Source organism: Balaenoptera borealis, assembly GCF_965194805.1.
Source record: "Balaenoptera borealis genome assembly, chromosome: 15".
NCBI lineage: Eukaryota > Metazoa > Chordata > Mammalia > Artiodactyla > Balaenopteridae > Balaenoptera > Balaenoptera borealis.
This window is the reverse complement of record NC_138871.1, coordinates 80,793,636-80,816,045: the sequence shown is the minus strand read 5'-3', so window position 1 is coordinate 80,816,045 and position 22,410 is coordinate 80,793,636. Positions and strand designations below refer to the sequence as shown.

Sequence of the window (22,410 nt, the reverse complement as noted above, 5' to 3'; positions counted from 1 at the left end):
GTCAACTACTTAGATTGCAGGGTCATTTGTTAATGCAGCATACCTTAACCTAAGCTGTTGGATACAGAAATCACGGCTCCTTTTATAGCACTAAAAATACCTTGCGCATGATTCATGGCAGATCCAAGGTAAATTCTTTTTGCGAACAGTCAAGGAAAATAAAATAAAAACAATGCTCCAAGGACAATCCTAGCACAGCAAATAAATGTAATCAAGTGATCTAAAGCATCATAATGAAACCCAGAGTTAATCATTCATGCCTTCATTTGCCCTGCCAAAATGCACTGAGCACTTGCTCTCTACAAGGCACTGGGCTAGTCCCTGGCAGTACAGAGACACCGGACACACAGAGGACAGACCCAGGAAACAAAGAGAGGGAGAGACAAACTTGAACAAGCAATGACAGCACAGTGAGACATGCGTTATTCTAGAGGCAGCTACAAGGCCCACCCTAGCACAGATAAGTCCCCGGAGGTTTCACAGCACAGGGAGTCTTGGACAGCAGGATCCTGAAGGGTAGGCAGGTATTGGTTAAATGAAGGAAAGGGGCCCAATTACCACAAGCAAAGGAAATAGGCTCACAGAACACAAAAAGGCATGAAAGAACCTGACAGGGTGAAGAGGTGAAAAGTTAGTGTGGGTAAACCAGTGCATTCATGAAGGGAAATGAGGCTGAAGAGGTAGACTAGAAGCAGACCGCAAAGAACCTTCCACGCCACTTAAGAGAGCCTAACATTTACCCTGCGGGCAATGGTAGGTCACCAGAGATTTTCTGTAGATCATGACATGATCAAATTTGTGCTGTGGAAAGATAACATCGATAGAAATAGAGAGGGTGGACTGGAAAGGAAGAGCCCAGCAACACCATTATTCTCTGCTTTGATTTTGACATATTTCAAGAAAGGCAAATGGCTATATATTTTATTCAAAAGGCACATGCTAAATTGCCAAGTAAAAACAACAAAAAGCTGACTATATACAAAGGATTTACAAGACTCTGTAAGGAAGAAGGCTCGCAAACAAGATTGCTGGAAAGAATTTAAAGTCACTTCTTTCTTCCTCATAAAACATTCATATTCAACCCATCCTGCTTCTCACGTAGCATTCTGCTGTCATAAGCAACCCACCCTCGGCTCATAGTAAACCACCCCAAATTTAAAATCAGAATACTAAATGGAAACTGCTTATGAGAAGATGGAAAACTTTAGCCAATGAACAGAGATATTTCTGACAGACAGCCCTTCCAGAAACCAAAAAATGTGTGAGATTAACTAAGCAATGCTTTCCTTTTCATCTTGATTATAATGGTCTATGACCATATACCTTAGAGGACATCAAATTGCTAACAAAAGCTAGTACAAGGAGTACGTTCAATTAGAATTTAGGATTAGAAGGGGCCTTCAATGCTCTGCGTGAATCCCAACCTAATGCTTTAACTCTCACTACAATGTTAGTGCCTCGAGTGACTACGCCATACTGCTTGTGTCCCCTCCAATGGAAAGGGAGCCACTATCCCTTGAAACAGTATATTTGATTTATGGTTAAATTAAGAGGTTATTTACATTTCAAAAGTAACCCGCACTTAACAAAACGATTTATCACCAGTAAATCTGAACAACTATTTGATTTCTATAAAAAAGATAGATAGATGATAGATAGATAGATAGATAGATAGGTCAGTCTTAAGCAAATATAAAAGTTATTAAGAATAATTATAAGATTTTCTTATGGGATTCTAAAAATTTTAATAAATATTTTGAAGGTCCTCAAGGGTAGAAGTTTTTTCTTCTTCTTCTATTGGTGTTACATTAAAGCATAATGGTTAAGAACACAGCTGGGAAACTAGAAAACCTATGTTTGAACCCAAGGTTCCACTCCTTACTGTGACCCCGGGCAATTGCCTAACAACTCTGTATCACGATTTTCTTTTCCTGTAATAGTAATATAATCAAAATATCTACATCATAGGATTGTTACAAGGATTAAATGAGTTAACACTTGTAAAGTGCCTGCCTATAGTAAGAATTCAATACCTTTCAATTATTAGTCTTTTTGGTATTGCCAGTTTCCACAATGTAGTAAAGAGTCAACAAACTTTGGAGTAAATCAATCAAGGTAAACATAATCTTAAAAACTTCCAAAAAATTTTTGGACTAAACTGCTAAAACATTTTTAAAGAATAAAATTATAACCACTTCTGTTTAAAGAGAAATTACTTGCAAAGCCTAGTGTTAAAAAATTTGTAAGTAAAACCTAATTCTGTAGGGGAAAAAGTACAGAGATTTTTTAAGATGTTAAAGTTTCTACTTACATCAGGCTTGGAATGCTGAAATATCTTCAGGGGAAATTTTAAGTCTCCTTTAGCTAAAGTTACTAAATATTCCTTTAATAGCTCATTAGCCACACCAGGAGACTGTTTCTCACAACGATGAAGAAAGGGAACCATCCATTGGTAGGCACTTGTCACATAATTGTCCTCAGAACACTGAAAATGTAATTCACCAAAACAAACATATGTTAAATTAAATACCTGATAATAACAGACAAGTTAAAGCTCAAGGATAATCAGACTCATGTGAAACAATGAAAGCCCCACACTTTCTAAAACTTTCCAATTCACGCCTCACAAGGAGACTGAGAGGCAGCAGGAGAATCACCTTCTGCCTGGGGCTGGTAGAGCCAACGGCAGCAAGAGCGCTGTGGCCCATCTCTTTAGCACCACGACCACCCTGGGGGCCCCGACAGCCTAAGCCCAGCTCTGGAAGACAAACACGCTGCTGCAGCTGCTCAGCCCTGAGGTCTTCCAGAGCAAAGAGAGATTCTATCCCCAAAGTGTGTGTATGTGTATGTGTAAAAAGAGTCGGGGCGGGGAATAGGCCGACAGAGAGTGTGAAAGAGAAAAGGACAGAGAGAGATACGCACAAAGAAGCTCTAGAAAGGAGCCACTTGAGAAATCCCAGATTCTCTTCCACCCTTTTCCTCTTCTTCTGTTTGTTTCACCCCTTCACATCCACCTTCACGAAACTCCAAATGACACACATAATCTTACTCATTATCCCTGAAATTATACAATCCCTTCTCTTCTTTATCCCAGGAGATACAACACCTGAATCTCTTAAGAGGCATCTTGCATGCAACACAACTCAATTTTCACTGGTGGATCACAGGGAAAAGAAATTAGTAAGAGAAAAGGAAGGTGGGGACAGAGGGAAAGAGAAAAGGGGGATTGATACGAGGAAAAAAGATGGTGAGAGGCACGAGAAAGAGAGGAAAAGTGGGCCAGTAGAAATCGGTTCCTAACTTTGGAGACTGTACTTTCTCCCCCGAGTGACCCCCCCAAAAATCTAAGAACGGCCGGGCAAATTCTCCTACACATACAAACCCTGAAGCCAAGATGTTTTCTTCATACAACCACCCAGCCAATCATCTGAATATACAAGTAGTTGGGAATTTTAACAAAGTGAAGGATTAGAAACATGATTACGAGAATGACAGCTAATTTAAATATGCCTCGCTAGAAGGGGGGAAGAAAGTCATGTACAGATAAGTATGAATGCAGGGCAAAGAAGGTACAAAACCAGCCAAAATGGTTTTGGATGCCTTCAGTAATTTATTCATAAAACTTGATTTATTTTTTTTTAAGTCAAGAAACCTTCCTTTATTGACTAAGTTCTCTGGTTTGAAGGACACTACATCTTTGGCTTTGAGACACATATTAATCAAATTACATATAGAATAGTTAAAAAGAAAGTTTTAAAATAAAACCTACACTACTCATCAGTAATCTTAGTTTTTCAATGTCTTTCATCTGCTGGAGTTCTTTCAAGGTTAGGGTTAAATCACACCCTGCTTCATAAACCAATGCTTCCAGAGTAACCAAATTATCACAGAGAACCAGCAAACCAGGAATATTCCGCTCCATTCCAAGTCGAATAAGTGACAATGCACAGTCAACCTAAAATGGAAAGGCAACAGTAAGTCTGTGAGTATTATATCTTTCTTTTCCATATATTCTAAAGTAAAAGCCTCTAGTATAGAATCTAGCAATAATCCTTATAATCATTTTATATAAAACTGCATTACTACATACTTTTTTATTCAGTACAAAAACATCAGACTTCTTTATGAAATATATCAGCACCAAACTGTCCCAAAAGAATCAAATAATCACCAAGAAATACTGAAAATAAAAATAAAAGAAAGACAACCATCTTCAATTCGTAGAGCATTACAGTTTACTGAGCAGTTTACATATATTTGTCTATTTAATTCTCAGAACATTAACAAGCAAGAAAGAAAAAACATAGCTAGGTAGTGATAATGTCAAATTAACCTATTTTCACTATACCACTCTGCCCCAAAAAGAATGCTTGGCTTCCATAGTCCTGTGCAGTACCTCTCCTTCCACAAGTCCTCCCTATAGACGACATTCAATAAACTCTTGCTGAACGATTAACTCTGATTAATTCAACCTTCTCTGTCCCAATTCAACTATTTAGACCTCCCTTACAACAAAACAAAGAATAATCTTTCTGCAGATGCTCAATACACAGCAATTTCACTCCCATCACTTGATCAGGTTTATAAAATGGACATATTCTGATTGACAGCAAAATCATCTAACATGGCCTTAACCCCCAGTTCAGGAGAATGCAAGAGAGACCTCTCCTGTGGGAAAGCTGGAAAGAGTAGGGCAAATGGAAGTGATTTCTCAACTTTCCCCATGAAATACAAAGCAAAATCACTGCTGAGAATGATGAGGGAAGCGTTGGTGCGAGGAAAGGAGGAAAAGGGGAGAGGAAACAGTCACGCAGCACAACGAAAAAATGCCAAGCGATATCACAGATCCACCCAAAGCCCTTCCAGGACTCAGGGATCAACAGGTGAAGAGGTGAAAAAAGAAGAACTGCATGTTCAGTTGAAAAGAGTGGCGCAAATAAAAATAAGAGGGAAAACTACAGGTAGATAAGGCATGAGGCAAAAGGGAAGGGATCCGGCAATACCTTAACAAAAGGACAATTAATGTCGGAAAAGCCACGTCTACCTGTATACCAAGTTCTTAAAAACTCAGAAAATCTCAGAAAGTATGAAGAAACTTGATATGTAAAACACAACTTTGTGCAATAGTTTGAACACATAGCACATTAGCAATTTGTAACACACTCAACCAATTTTGCAATCCAGATCTGTGTTTCTAATATCAACTTTGACGTTGTTGCTTTCCAAAATAATCACTGAAGTAAAAATGTTTGAAAAGCAAATTACTGACACCTTAAAGTAGGTTCTGTTACAACTTACAGAATTATACCACATACCCCAAGCGCCCAATAGATAAATTTCACCACTATATGTACACATTTTCCTAAACCAACAAACAAGATTTCCAAAAGCCATTTATAGGCGCTAAGGAAGAAGTAGTACTACATCAGTTTAACCTGTAAAAATGAAAAAGATAAAACTATGTCAGATACCACTTTGATTATCGCATAAGCCACATGAAACAGCAATACATAAAATGAAGCTAAAGAACAATACCCCTATTATAAGTGTTTTTAAATAAATCAGAGATGAAAGCATATACAGCCAACTAAATAAAGCACCCCCAAATCACTTTCCTTTCTTTATAATTATTCATTTTTTTTAACTTTTTATTTTATATTGGGGTACAGCCGGTTAACAATTTTGTGATAGTTTCAGGTGCACAGCAAATCTTTATAACTATTCTTGATTACTAAAACAGAAATCAAGATGTCTAGGAATTATAATTAGACTTAAAAAATTATATTTCAGAAAGTGCTAACTTTGTTTTTATTTTTAACAGACTTTCTTTTTTAGAGCAGTTTTAGGTTGACAGCAAAAATGAGCAGAAAGTACAGAGATTCCCCACATCCCCCCAGTCCCCACACATGCACAGCCTCCCCTGTTACCAACATCCCCCAGCAGGGTAGCACCTTTGTTACAATCAATGAACCTATACTGACACACCATGATCACTCAGTGTTCACAGTTTACATTAGGGTTCACTCCTGGTGTTTACTTTCTGTGTGTTTAGACCAAAGTAGACTGACAGGTATCCATCATTATGGTATCATACAGAGTATTCTCACTGCCTTAAAAATTCTCTGTGTTCCATCTATTCATCCCTCTACCAGCAACCCCTGGCAATCACTGATCTTTTTACTGTTTCCATCATTTTTCCTTTTCCAGAATGTCACATAATGGGAATCAAACAGTATATAGCATTTTCAGACTGGTTTCGTTAAGTTAGTAATACACATTTAAGGTTCCTCCGCACCTTTTCATGGTTTGATTGCTCATTTCTTCTTTAGAGTTGAGTAATATTCCATTGTGTGGATGTACCACTGTTTATTTATCCATTTGCCCACTGAAAGACATCTTGATTCATCAATTGTAACTAACATACCACTCAAATGCAAGATGTTAATAATAGGGATAACTAGTGGGTAGGACAGAAAGTGAGGGGACTATATGGGAACTCTGTACTTTCTACTCAATTTTTCTATAAACCTAAAGCTCCTCTAAAAAATAAAGTATTAATAAAATAAAGAAAAAAGATAAGTGTAAAAAATGATAACTCATTTTGCATTCCAGTATAGGCCTTTTTCTTTTTGTTAGTGCTATTTTTTAAAAACCTGAATAAATATTTTGTAACCCAAATTTCAGTCATTAAACACTAAAACTGGTATTGGCAGAAAACCAGACACATAGATCAATAAAACAGAATTAAGAGTCTAAAAATAAACCCACATATATATGGACAACTAATTTCTGGCAAAGGAGCAAAGAAGACACAATGGAGAGAGGACAGTCCCTCCAATAAATGGTGTTGGAAGAACTGGACAGCCACATGCAAAAGAATGAAACTAGACCACTATTTCACATCATACACAAAAATCAATTCAAAACAGATTAAAGACTTGAATGGAAGACCTGAAACCCTAAGACTCCTAGAAGAAAACATAGGCAGTACACTCTTTGACATTATTCTAGCAATATCTTTCTGGATCTGTCTCCTCAGGCAAGGGAAACAAAAGCAAAAATAAACAAGTGGGACTATATCAAACTAAAAAGCCTCTGTGCAACAAAGGGAACCATCGACAAAATGAAAATACAAACTACCAAATGGAAGAGGATATTTGAAAATCATGTATCTGATAAAGGGTTAATATCCAAAATATATAAAGAACTCACACAGATCAACAACACAAAAAACAAATACCCAATTAGAATATAGGCAGAGAAACACAAAACACCCCGAATAGCCAAAGCAATCTTGAGAAAGAAAAACGGAGCTGGAAGAAGCAGGCTCCCAGACTTCAGACTATACTACAAAGCTACAGTAATCAAGACAGTATGGTACTGGCACAAAAACAGAATTATAGATCAATGGAACAGAATAGAAAATCCAGAGATAAACCCACGCACATATGGTCACCTTATTTTTGATGAAGGAGGTAAGAATATACAATGGAGAAAAGACAGCCTCTTCAATAAGTGGTGCTGGGAAAACTGGACAACTACATGTGAAAGAATGAAATTAGAACACTCCCCAACAACATACACAAAAATAAACTCAAAATGAATTAAAAACCTAAATCTAAGGCCAGACACTACAAAATTCTTAGGGGAAAACATAGGCAGAACGCTCTATGACATAAATCACAGCAAGATCCTTTTTGACCCACCTCCTAGAGAAATGGAAATAAAAACAAAAATAAACAAATGGGACCTAATGAAACTTAAAAGCTTTTGCACAGCAAAGGAAACCATAAACAAGACGAAAAGACAACCCTCAGAATGGGAGAAAATATTTGCAAATGAAGCAACTGACAAAGGATTAATCTCCAAAATTTACAAGCAGCTCATGCAGCTCCATATCAAAAAACCAAACAACCCAATCCAAAATTGGGCAGAAGACCTAAATAGACAGTTCTCCAAAGAAGATATACAGATTGCCAACAAACACATGAAAGAATGCTCAACATCATTAATCATTAGAGAAATACAAATCAAAACTACAATGAGATATCATCACACACCGGTCAGAATGGCCATCATCAAAAAATCTAGAAACAATAAATGCTGGAGAGGGTGTGGAGAAAAGGGAACACTCTTGCACTGTTGGTGGGAATGTGAATTGATACAGCCACTATGGAGAAGAGTATGAAGGTTCCTTAAAACACTAAAAACAGAACTACCATACGATCCAGCAATCCCACTACTGGGCATATACCCTGAGAAAACCATAATTCAAAAAGAGTCATGTACCAAAATGTTCATTGCAGCTCTATTTACAATAGCCAGGACATGGAAGCAACCTAAGTGTCCATCGACAGTTGAATGGATAAAGAAGATGTGGCACATATACACAATGGAATATTACTCAGCCATAAAAAGAAATGAAATGGAGGTATTTGTAGTGAGGTGGATGGACCTAGAGTCTGTCATACAGAGTGAAGTAAGTCAGAAGGAGAAAAAGAAATACCGTATGCTAACACATATATACGGAATCTAAGAAAAAAAAAAAAAAAAAGGTCATGAAGAACCTGGGGGCAAGATGGGAATAAAGACACAGACCTACTAGAGCATGGACTTGAGGATATGGGGAGGGGGAAGGGTAAGCTGTGACAAAGTGAGAGAGTGCCACGGACATATATACACTACCAAACGTAAAATAGATAGCTAGTGGGAAGCAACCACATAGCACAGGGAGATCAGCTCTGTGCTTTGTGACCTAGAGGGGTGGGATAGGGAGGGTGGGAGGGAGGGAGACACAAGAGGGAAGAGATATGGGAACATATGTTTTGTATAACTGATTCACTTTGTTATAAAGCAGAAGCTAACACAGCATTGTAAAGCAATTATACTCCAATAAAGATGTTAGAAAAAAAGAAAAGAAAAAGAACCTAGAAATCGTATATACGGCTTCAGAGTTGTTGTCAGTGAGGAATCTCAGAAATGCATTTCGCTTTTTTCATATGTCCTGTGGTCATAAAACAATTCATAGGGGCTTATGGGCTCCCATTTGCTGATTCCAATGCTTAATGTATTGTGCGAGGCAACACAGCTATTCTAGATTTTTTCAGAGCAGGGGATGCAAAGTTTTCTAAAGAGCCAGACAGTGAATATTTTAGACTTATGAGCCCTGTCACAGTTGTTCAACTCTGCCACTGTAACAGAAAATCAGCACAGGCCATACTTAAATGAATGGGTGTGGTTGTGTCCCAGGAAAACTTTACTAACAAAAGGAAGCACTGACAAACCTTGCTTTTGATTATGATTGAGGTGTTTTTTTTCCTTTGTGGTACGCTGACTACCCAGGTTCCATTGAGTAAAGTGATTTCTGAACTGCTCCCACTTACTTTTCCTTCTAAAGAGTCAGGTAAGGACAGGAGGATCTCAAATATTATCGTGCAATAGGTTATCTTTTTATCACTTACTGTCACGCTTGAGTAACCTGAAGCTAGTGTGATAAAGGTACTCCTATATTCTAAGCATGTATCTCTGTCTTCAAAGCTCATGTTCTTTCCTTCGGGCATGTGAAAAGTTTTTGGAGGCTTCTACAACCCGTCTTTTTGTTCTTGGAGCTTCTGCAACTGCAGATAACCTATCTGATGGTCCCTTGCTACATTCTGGCCTTAGGCCAACTCATTTCTATGAAGAAGTTAATAGGTGTTATCATTTGGTGATACACATGTGAGTATGTCCTCTTATTAAAAGGAGACTCCCAAGACTGAAATGTCTTGAACAGACAGAGAAGTACATTTCTAACTGTATACTGAATATACCATGTTAAAAATTAGACAAGAGATTTTAGGAAAAGGCTACCTATCTAATCACACTTTGTAGGTCTTCTTTATCTACTCACAAGGGAAAGTTTGAAAATATCGTTCTTCTCTTTTCTCTCTGTCATATTTGAGTTCCTGGAACTGGCAAAATGTAACCATGAGTGCCCGAGGCAGCTTCCTCCCAATGTGCCCTATGTGTTCTGCCACTGTCTCCACTGTCTTTGGAAATTGGAGGTGACTCAGCACTGAAGAATCTTACTGACTCTCTGCATGACTTCGGCATAAGAAAAAGTGCACATTCCTCTGTCTACCCCTAGTTGAGCTTACGAACAGGGACTCTGGATCCAGTCTACTTGGGTTCAAATCCTAGCACCCTTACATGCTAGGTCTGTGACCGTGAATGACTTTTTCTTTTTTTAACATTTTCATGCCTCAGTGTGAGTATATATGATGGGAATAGGAAAGCACTAATCTCCTAGGGTGACAAGGATTAAAGGAAATCACATATGTAAAGTACCTATAACAGTGCATGACAGGATATGAGCACTGCATGGACTATTAATTGCTATCATAATCATTATCATCAACACCTATTTTCAATACTTCTCCATAAATGCTTTCGCCTGTTATTTGTCAGATTATCTGTCCTTTCCTTAGTCTTCTACCAACATTTCTCTTTGTACCTTTATTATAGAACTTAAAAAGTTATGTTTAATATAATAGTATATGACTTGAATGCTTGCCACTCCCATAAAATTCAGTGTCTTAGGGCAGAAGTCATAATGCTCTCTTCCTCATCTCTTTTATCACAGGGCCTTAGAATGATGTTTTCTCATATACTGTACATCAGCTAAGTGTGAAATAAATAAGAATGCAGGAACCCTCTTGCACTGTTGGTGGGAATGTAAATTGATACAGCCACTATGGAGAACAGTATGGAGGTTCCTTAAAAAGCTAAAAATAGAATTACCATATGAACCAGCAATCCCACTACTGGGCATATACCCAGAGAAAACCATAATTCAAAAAGACACATGCACCCCAATGTTCACTGCAGCAATATTTACAATAGCCAGGTCATGGAAGCAACCTAAATGCCCATCGACAGAGGAATGGATAAAGATGTGGTACATATATAAAATGGAATATTACTCAGCCATAAAAAGGAATGAAATCGGGTCATTTGTAGAGACGTGGATGGATCTAGAGACTACCATATAGAATGAAGTAAGTCAGAAAGAGAAAAACAAATATCATATATTAACGCATATATGTGGAACCTAGAAAAATGGTACAGATGAACCGGTCTGCAGGGCAGAAATAGAGACACAGATGTAGAGAACAAACGTATAGACACCAAGGGGGGGGAAGTGGCAGGGGAGGTGTGGGTGGGATGAACTGGGAGATTGGGATTGACATGTATACACTAATATGTATAAAATAGATAAGTAATAAGAACCTGCTGTATAAAAAATAAATAAAATAAAATTCAAAAATTCAAAAAATAAAAAATATAGGCAGAGGAGCTGAATAGACATTTTTCCAAAGAAGACATACAAAGGGCCAACAGGCATATGAAAAGATGTCCAAAATCACTAATAATTAGGAAAATGCAAATCAAAAGCACAATGAGATATCACCTCATGCTCATTACAATGGCTACTATCAAAAAGGCAAGAAATAACAAGTGTTATATCTAGAAGTTCAGCTAAAAACCACGAAGTGCTCAGACAAAACTGATCCAAACAGAATCCCTTCTCTTGTTAGCCAGAGACAATAGTAAACTACATGTGTTTGTAAACTCCTGTAAATCAAATGATGCCATCCATCTTAAAAGATGTCTGCTACACAGTATACAACCTACATTTGCCTGTACAAACTACCAAAAATGCACCTTTTTGACTCACTTAAGAGCTTTCTTCATCAATTATTTACAGGTGAGTTTCTCCTGAATCAGCAAAGTAATAATGCCTTTGCTTAACGTGACTGATATGAACGGGTCATTTCCAGATGCGTGATACTGGTCTAAGACTACAGTTCTCAATGGGAGCAGAACTGTCCACCAGGAGGCGCTCCGAAAATCTGAGGAAGCATTTCTGTCTTTCCCAAGTGTTAGTGGAACTTACTAACGTTCAAGGGTGGAAGCCAGGGATGACAGACATTCCACCGTGTGCAGGGCAGTCCCACACAACCACCTTGCGCTAATCCCTGCCTACCTTCCATCACCCTGAAAAAATATTCACCATGAGTCGTTCACGCCCCAGACAGCAATCTGTGGTGTTTAACTCAATACACCTCAATCTGTCTGCAATGTCAGCTATCTTGTTCAAAGTGATTTCTCACTGACTTTAGTCACTTTTTTAGTGTACTCATGACCACGCGTTTACATATTTTATTTATCCCATATATCACAGTTAAGTCATTATATTAATTTTTTGGAAACTATTTCTGCAAATAAGGCATGTCCATGATTTTCACATCAGGATTATAAGGAAGTATTACGAAATATTTGCTACAGAAAAAATACAATGGGTCTGAGAACTGAGCTCCACTTTTTTGGATTAATTTATCTTGCTTTCAGTCATTAAGATTTGTGTAATTGTCCATTTTTATATGGACTCTATAAGAAAAACTATGCAGAGACCTGTATGTTGTCTGGCTCTGCTACTGTGTGTCCCTGAGCAAGCTGTTCACTTTCTTTCCTGTGGACCTTAGTTTGTCTATCTATAACACAGAGAATTAGACTGGATCCCCTCCAGAGATTCTTTTCATTCTGGTATCTTAGAATTCTAAACATTTTCAAATGTCCTTAGCCATCTTCAAAAACCTGAAAAGTCAATTATAAATATTCTTGGCCATCCTCTAAAAAGTTTGATCTATAATATTCCCATCAGCTCCAGCAAATAATTCGTCAATTCTATGAATACTAAAAATAGGAATTAGATTAAGCAGAAATTCAAGAAGGCTATCAAATGGAGACACAGGGTTGTGCCAGATACACTAAGCAGAAATTTAAACAAGGGGGTTTATTCCTTCCTGCAATACAGCTGTTCATCAGACCTTCTGAAATCACCCTTCCTGACAAATGAAAAACTGATGGTAGGACAGGAAGCCCAAAGCCAAAACTGCAAGTAGAATGAAAAAGACACCCACTGGCCAGACCCTGAATGAGATTTCAGGTGAGATAGGGCGTGTTCAGGGTGGTATAGCCATAGAGCTGAATGAGATTTCAAAGGCCATTCTGCCATTCTTTGCTCCCAATTGCCAACTTCTGTTCTCTAGGATGAAGACAACTTTTGCTTACATTTGCAGAGAACTCAATTGCAAGAATTTTTAATGTTCTCTCCTGTACATTTTATTTGTTATCACTGACGCCAGTGTAAGAACTCACCCCCTGAAAAAACCAAGGTACAGATAAGGTAGGTAGCAGGTCCAGAGTCACCAGGTCTATTAGCAGAAGAGTCCAGATTCCTATTTAGATCTCCTAAGCTACAGTACAACCCTCATCTCTCTCTTCTACACCCCCCTCTGATGAAGCTGTTACACATCTCAGTAAAGGCACATGGGAACAGAGGGAAATCAGGCTTGGACTTCAGGAAAGCCTTAGAAACAGACCCTCAAACAGGGTTCCTGGAAAGCAAAATAACAATCCACTGCATTCATGCAATGTAACAGGGGAATAATCAAGCATTTCTATGTTGAGACAATCTTTCGACTTGAAATGGTATTAAGCCTATTAAGCATGTATATAAAATCTGCATCAGTATGTACATATTTTGCAGCTTACATTTTAAAGAAAGGTTTTGAACAGCTTTTGTTATATGTATTTGCTCTTTAGGAATCCAAAAAAAAAAAAAAAATACCACAAAAGCTTCTGAAGCAAAGAATAAATGAATGAAAGTAATAAAAAATTTTCATTTCGTCCCTTGCAAACTATCAATATATACAGAATCCCTGGCACTGCTGTCAGCAGCCAAAACATGCACTGAATGCGAAGGATCTGACACAGCACTGCCGGCCTCACCTGCAGAGCGTAATGCTCTATTTCCTCCGCTCTGCTCTGATACCAGTCCATAACCTTCTCTGCTGCAAGCTGGGATGTCCTGAACCTCAGCAACTCAGGCTGTGCAGCGTACAAGAACTCACTTTCATCTGGGAGACTCGGCTCAATCACCATTCTGCAAAGCACAGAAAGAACAATTAATAACTGATTGAAACGCTAGGGGAAATTATAATTTTGTGAAAGACAGAGAGGGAGACAGAGACAGACATGTGGAGAGAGCAGTTACTGAGACTGGCAGTATGTATGCACGTATGCGTGGGTGGGTGTGTTTGTGTGTGTTTTCCTGTATGTATCTGCGCACTTACAAGACAAATGGGAAATCTGGGGGATGCTTAATTTAGTTTCCTATTAGTTTTCCCAATTAAAAAAAAATCAGAATAGACAATAAATCAAAAAAACTATGCCACAAATCAATCAAATAAGTATTAAATAAAATCAGCATCACCCAGGGTAGCTTTAAAATGCACATGGCTGGGTAAATGCCACAGGTCTACTAAGTCACAATGACCTGTGATGCCAGCCAGGCCTAGTTTAGTAAAAACACCCTCAGGTGATTCTGATCCAAAGATAAATTAAGAAGTCTTGTTTTCCACGTTCATAAAAATAAGAGGAAATATGCCTTATTTTTGTTGATAATATAACTTTAGTAGGTATCAGCAACATAGTAATGCACTGAAATTTGCAAAATAAGGAACTACTCTATACTATGTGCCTTCAAGAGTGAAAAAGAAACGACATCAAGAGGAAGATACCCAGGGAAAACATCACAGGGATCACAAATTATGAGGAGCTTTTACGAGGACGATCCTGGCCAATTGCCTTCAATGGTTAAGAACTAAAAAAAAAAAAAATTAACTTAAAGTAAGATATTTCAGATGGAAATAGGGGAAAAGGCCGTGTTCCATTAGGGATATTCATTCATCTAAAGTAAGTCAGTAAATGACAAGTGGTATTATTATTACTATTATAAGGCAATGGGCTTCAGAGTCAGAACTGAGGTGCAATTCCATCACTGAAAGCTGTGAAACCTTGCATAAATTAGTTAAAACTCGTCTAAGATTCATTTTACTCATATCAAAAATGGGAATAATACCATGCAAGAATATTCAAAATAATATAGATAAAGTACGCAGAGAACGCTGTCTGGCCCGGAGCAGGTGCTTAATTTTTACTTACAGGTATTATTTTCATTGGAATTACTAGCAGTTATAATATATGACCACACCCAAAGCTGACAAATATTTGGGTGTTTAATCAACATGACTTAGACAACCTACTGTGCTTACAATTGGTAGTCCTTTATTTAACTAGACTCACAACCGTCATTAACATTCTGACCAGTGATTCTTCCCCATCACTGCCACATAAAAGTCACATCCCTTCCCCTGAAATCTTCCCATTTCAGGGGAAAAATACCCATAAGCAACTTTGAGTTCCTTTGATACTTTTTTCAGTCCTTATCTATTTCCCTCTCAGCACTGTTTCACAGAATTTAACCATTTTCTCCTTCTAGAAACATGCTTGTCTTTCGTTCCAGCATGTCATACTGTCGTGCCATACCGTCAAGCTATACATGTCCCATCTTTCTGGCTGCTCCTTTTCAGTCATCTTGGCTAGAATATCCTCCTCCAGCTGACCATTAAATAACAGCTCTTCCAAATTCTCCAGCTCTCCTGTCTTCTCACTCTACTCTCTCTAGGTCTCCCCTTCAATGCTACAATATAAATTGACCACCATATTTTTACGCCTAACCCAGACTTCACTTGAAAGCTCCAAAATCATCCTTCTATATGCTCTTAGATGTTTCTCAGGCATTTCAAATGCAACAAGATCAAAACTGAATTCACGCTATCTCGAGGTAATACAGTTGTCTTTTACAAAACAGAAACATGATTATATCATCCCCATGCCTCCTTTTGTAGCTTGTCATCTGCCTTAAAATATTCTAGCCTCACCTTGATCCCAATGTCACTTTTGTCCTGTATACTTCAACAATCCAGGTCTTATTTTCAGTCCTTAAAGGGGACCTCGCCTTGCGCCTTTCAAACAGTCTTCCCTCTGCTTGGAACACTCCTTCCCCTCATTCGCCAAACTCACCCTCTGCTAAGCTAAATCCTATTCATCCTTCAAGTCTCAGGTTTCATACCACTTCCCAGGGAAAACCTCCTTGACCTGCACCAAGTTTAGATCTCCCTACTATGTGCTCCCAGTGGCCCCTGCACTTCTCTTTCAAAACACGCATCACATTAGTAATTTAGAGCAGCAGCACCTTTCCTGCTAGGTTATATACTTCATGAGTACACAGACTGCATGTTTTTCTTCCTTCAGTGTTCTTGAATCTAGCGGAGGACAGAATTAATTACAGTAGACCTTTGAACAACATGGGTTTGAACAGTGTGGCTTCACTCACATACAGGTTTTTTTAAATAATAAATACCATAGTACTATGCCATCTGTGGGTGGCTGAATCGACGGATGGGGAACCACGGCTACGGAGGGAGGGCCGATTATAAATTATAGGCAAACCTTTGAGTTCACAGAGGGTCGGCACCCCTAACCCCTGCGTTGTTCAAGGGTCAACTGTAAATGAAAAAGCCAAGAGATATCCTATAACCACCCTTATAGATACAGAGAACAGACTGGTGGTTGCCAGACATAGGGGTACAGGGTGGGAGTAATCGTTGGGGGAGGTGGGGGAGGCAATAAAATGGATTAAAAAAAGAAATGATCTGGGAAAGTTTGTATCATCTTCAAAAGCATCTTTTCTTCTGTCAAACTTTTCCTAGCTTTTCATTTTTATAGTTTTAGGAGTTCCAGCACAGCAAGTTTTGCTTACAACTTAGCTTGCTGTGCTTGGTCTGAGAAGAAATGCCCTTAATCCTTTCATCTCCTTGTTAGAATCATAAAAAGGCACAGGCTAAGGAGAAATGGGAAGCATCAGGTGAATGGAAGAGGGCTGCTCTGTCAAAAGCACCATCTTAAACTGAGAGAACTGTGGGCAACAGGATCACACACCTTCCCTCCGCCGTATCCACTGGCATCAACCTCCCACCTTTTCCAACTTATATCCATCTTCTATCTCTCATTACAACTGGCAATTGTGGACTTCTAGTCAAATAGGGCTTATACATACCATGCATTAAGCTCCACTTTTTCCTGAAACTCTACTGAAATGACAATAGAAGATTTTTAAAGGGGAGAGGGGGTCACATAAACACTCAAGGAGGAACAGAGTATATGGAGTAAAAAGAAACTAAACCATTATCTTGCACTGAAGCAAGTCCACAGATAATGGCCAGAACTAAAAAATTCAAGGGGTAGCTATACAATTATGTTACTCAGAGATTGGAGTAAATATCAGAACAATCCTTTAAAAGAAGTGAAAGAAGTTACTCCTGGAGAGCAGGATATAAGGAAGGGGAACAAAGGTGTATGGGTTTTGGTTGTTGCTTTTTTTTTTTTTAAACAAGATTTGCAGAAAATTTTAAATCTTTAATCTATTTGCAACTACATACAACTTTAATAAAAAATTTCAAAAAATAATTTTTTAAAAGCAAATAATAGCAAAAACACAGCAGGACATTCAATTGCTATTACAATAAAAGCCATCAGAGAGTAAAAGGTAACTAAGAGTTACATATTCCATTAACTCAGATATCAAAAGTGAAAGATACAAAATGAAGGGAAACTGCCAACATTAGTGCCAACATGAAGAAAGCTTCAAAATTTCACTTGCAGGAAAGCTCCCAAACTCATTCTATGAGGCCACCATTATCCTGATACAAAAACCAGACAAAGATACCACTAAAAAAGAAAATTACAGACCAATAACACTGATGAACATAGATGCAAAAATCCTCAACAAAATACTAGCAATTCAAATCCAACAATACATTAAAAGGATCATACACCATGATCAAGTGGGATTTATCCCAGGGATGCAAGGATTTTTCAATATCTGCAAATCAATCAGTCTAATACACCACATCAACAAATTGAAGAATAAAAACCATCTGATCATCTCAATAGATGCAGAAAAGATTTTTGACAAAATTCAACACCCATTTATAATAAAAACTCTCCAGAAAGTGGGCACAGAGGGAACCTACCTCAACGTAATAAAGGCCATATACGACAAACCTACAGCTAGCATCATACTCAATGGTGAAAAGCTGAAAGCATTTCCTCTAAGATCAGGAACAAGACAAGGATTCCCACTCTCACGACTTTTATTCAACATAGTTTTGGAAGTCCTAACTATGGCAATGAGAGGAAAAAAGAAATAAAAGGAATCCAAGTTGGAAAAGAAGAAGTTAAACTGTCACTGTTTGCAGATGACATGATACTATACATAGAAAATCCCTAACTCTGCCAGAAAACTACTAGAGCTCATCAATGAATTTGGTAAAGCTGCAGGCTACAAAATTAACGCACAGAAGTCTCTTGCATTCCTATACACTAACAATGAAAAATCAGAAAGAGAAATTAAGGAAACACTCTCATTTACCATTGCAACAAAAAGAATAAAATACCCAGGAATAAACCTACCTAAGGAGACAAAAGACCTGTACTCCGAAAACTATAAGACGCTAATGAAAGAAATCAAAGAAGACACAAACAGATGGAAAGATATACCATGTTCTTGGAATGGAAGAATAAATATTGTCAAAATGACTATACTACCCAAGGCAATCTACAGATTCACTGCAATTCTTATCAAAATACCAATGGCATTCTTCACAGAACTAGAACAAAAAAATCTTAAAATTTGTATGGAGACACAAAATACTCCAAATAGCCAAAGCAATCTTGAGAAAGAAAAATGGAGCTGGAGGAATCAGGCTCCCTGACTTCAGACTATACTACAAAGCTACAGTCATCAAAATAGTACGGTACTGGTACAAAAATAGAACTATAGATCAATGGAACAGGGTAGAAAGCCCAGAAATAAACCCAGGCACCTGTGGTCAATTAATCTATGACGGAGGAGGCAAGACTATACAGTGGTGGAAAGACAGTCTCTTCAACAAATGGTGCTGGGAAAACTGGACAGCTACATGTAAAAAAACGAAATTAGATCATTCTTTAACACCATACACAAAAATAAGCTCAAAAGTGGATTAAGGACCTAAATGTGAGACCAGACACTATAAAACTCCCAGAGGAAAACATAGGCAGAACACTCTCTGACATAAATCGCAGCAATATCTTTTCTGATCTGTCTCCCAGAGTAATGGAAATAAAAACAAAAATAAACAAATGGGACCTAATTAAACTCAAAAGCTTTTGCACAGCAAAGGAAACCATAAACAAAATGAAAAGACAACCCACAGATTGGGAGAAAATATTTGCAAATGATGTGACCAAGAACACATTAGTCTCCAAAATCTACAAAAAGCTCATGCGGCTTAATCTCATCAAAACAAACTACCCAAACAAAAAATGGGCAGAAGATCTAAATAGACATTTTTCCAAGGAAGACATAGAGATGGCCAAGAGGCACATGAAAAGATGTTCAACATCGCTAACGAGTAGAGAAATGCAAATCAAAACTACAATGATATATCACCTCACACCAGTCAAAATGGCTATCATCAAAAAATCCACAAACAGTAAATGCTGAGGAGGGTGTGGAGAGAAGGGAACTCTCCTACACCGTTGGTGAGAATGTAAATTGGTACAGTCACTATGCAGAACAGTATGGAGGTTCCTTAAAACACTAAAAATAGAGCTACCATATGACCCTGCAATCCCATTCCTGGGCACATATCTGGAGAAAAACATGGTCCAAAAGGATGCATGCACCCCAGTGTTCATTGCAGCACTGTTTACAATAGCCAAGACATGGAAGTAACCTAAATGTCCATCGACAGAGGAATGGATAAAGAAGATGTGGTACATATATACAATGGAATATTACTCAGCCATAAAAAAAGAATGAAATAATGTCATTTGCAGCAACATGGATGGACCTAGAGATTGTCATACTGAGTGAAGTAAGTCAGACAGAGAAAGAGAAATAACGTATGATTATATGTGGAATCTAAAAAGAAATGATACAAATGAACATATTTACATAACAGACTCACAGACTTAGAGAATGAACTTATGGTTACAGTGGGGAGGAAGGGTGGGATTGACATGTACACACTGCTATATTTAAAAAGGCTAACCAACAAAGACCTACTGTATAGCACAGGGAACTCTGCTCATTGTTATGTGGCAGCCTGGCTGGGAGGGGAGTCTGGGGGAGAATGGATACATGTATATGTATGGCTGAGTTGCTTTGCTGTGCACCTGAAACTATCACAACATTGTTAATCGGCTCTACTCCAATATAAAATAAAAAGTTAAAAAAATTTTCCACTTGCAATGATCATACTACTGGTTAGGGTTTTTATTTAACATTTATCAGACAGATAGTTCATACACACAGTTTTTAAAAAATCCAAAGGCATAAGATGATTCATATCAAATGTAAAATGAGCAGGGAGTATTCACCTGACTTTGAGGAGTGTGGGCTAAAGGGATTCCAATGCTCATCATCAGGAATTTCAGCCCCACACCTCATCTCCCACCCCCTTCTGTGGGACCTGATGCCTCCATGTTCTGAGGCTTTCCATGGTTAAGTCTTATAAAAGTGAAAATTAAAACTGAAACAAGAACAAAACTGCACACATATCAAAAACAACTACGAAAAATATACCTGTATAAGTCAAAGAGTAAAAAGGAATACCCCAAAATGAAAAGAGTTGTTATACAAGGACCACTTGTAGAATAATTCCTTTGGAGCATTTAACATTTTTCCATTAAAAGAACTTTTAGGGCTTCCCTGGTGGCTCAGTGGTTGAGAATCTGCCTGCCAATGCAGGGAACACGGGTTCGAGCCCTGGTCTGGGAAGATCCCACATGCCGCGGAGCAACTGGGCCCGTGAGCCACAACTACTGAGCCTGCGCGTCTGGAGCCTGTGCTCCACAACAAGAGAGGCCGCGACAGTGAGAGGCCCGCGCACCGCGATGAAGAGTGGCCCCCGCTTGCCACAACTAGAGAAAGCCCTAGCACAGAAACGAAGACCCAACACAGCCAAAAATTAATTAATTAATTAATTAATTTTAAAAAAAAAAGAACTTTTAACATACCTTGAGTAAAGTCAAGTTTTTAAAAAAACTTCACTCAAACTCTCAAGCAGGGCCACCATCAAATAAATGACCATCCACCAACACACCTGCACAGGGCCTTCTATTCAGCCATACCAGAAAGAAATGAAGAGCTTTCACGCTGGCTCTTTCTTACCTGCACTCCAACTCCTCACACCAATCTTTATCTCGGTGTTTATGTTCACGCCAAGGAATGATCATCAAGGAGTCACCGTCATAACTTAAAATTAAAAAAAAAAAAAAAAAAAAGCATAAGTATTTAAAATACACATTACCTCAATGAGTGGCAACACAAGGAACATGATGCAAAAGTATCCCTATAACCTTAAACCTACAAGATTCCTGTTTATGGTATGGTAAGTGGTACGTGATACATATCATATACAATACGTAAATAAAAAATACCAAATTGCTGATTTCTCTTTGATCGTAAAATGGTTCAAAAGAAAAGAAAAATTCAAAACAAAAAGTTTGGAAAAAATCTAAAGGATGGTATGGGTATGTTTTCATTCACACATTCTAAAATACTTATCAAAAGTCCATATTTTATGTTCTTAATGCTCACATAAATGGTCCCTTGCCCTCAAAAACCTTATAATCTAACTTCCTGTGATCACAGAAATGTTCTCTAACTGTGCTATCCAATACAGTGACCACTAAGCTACATGTACCTGTATTAACCACTTGAAATGTGACACTGATACGAAGAAAGAAACCTTAAAGATTATTTAATTTTAATCAGTTTTATTCAAAATTTAAATAGCCACATGTGGCTGGTGGCTCCTATATTGGACAGCCTCGACCTAGAGGACAGGTAATAGCCAGAGTGAAGAAATAATTCTGCAGGTAAAAAAATATCACTAACAAATGACAGAAGGAGAGTCTAAGAGGAAAAGACAAGTCCTCATTGGGTGGAGTTAAGAATAAATTACAAAGGAAGGGTGAGGTAAAGACAGTAAAGTGGCACAGCAGAGCAATGTGCTCTGCACCAGGAGACAAGGAAACGCATCCACCTGTTAACCAGCTACGCGGTCTTTCACGCGTGACTTTCTAAAGTGAAGCACTTCAAACATCACCTCTAAAGTGCCTTTTAGCCCTAATAGTCCATAAATCCATGAAAACAACGGAAACATCCTGAATTAAGAATGAAGCCAAAAATTCTAAACACAAATTTCAATTGCCTTGCTTTTACAGTTCAGTAAAACATCTTACCTCATATCTGAGGATCAACAGTAGCACTTCCTAAAATTCATCATCGCCCCAGAGAAAGGACTGCACTTTTGTACATTATGAGGTTATGTTTCGCAATTTCTTATCTTACTAAGTTATGAAACATGCCTTGCACAAAAAATACTTCATAAGCGTTTAGAAATTATGTAA

General features: G+C 38.0%; 1 protein-coding gene across 2 annotated transcripts in view; it reads right to left on the bottom strand.

Moving 5' to 3' along the window:
* NBAS (NBAS subunit of NRZ tethering complex) overlaps nucleotides 1-22,410 on the bottom strand; it is a 345,856-nt gene that overhangs the window by 196,658 nt on the left and 126,788 nt on the right. For both annotated transcript variants that reach the window (XM_082357496.1, XM_082357497.1), the window contains 4 exons: nucleotides 21,167-21,250; nucleotides 13,834-13,987; nucleotides 3,770-3,955; nucleotides 2,312-2,485 (listed from right to left, as the gene is read on the bottom strand). In XM_082357496.1, coding sequence (XP_082213622.1) covers nucleotides 2,312-2,485; nucleotides 3,770-3,955; nucleotides 13,834-13,987; nucleotides 21,167-21,250 — 598 coding nt within the window. The remainder of the gene's footprint in view (nucleotides 1-2,311; nucleotides 2,486-3,769; nucleotides 3,956-13,833; nucleotides 13,988-21,166; nucleotides 21,251-22,410) is intronic.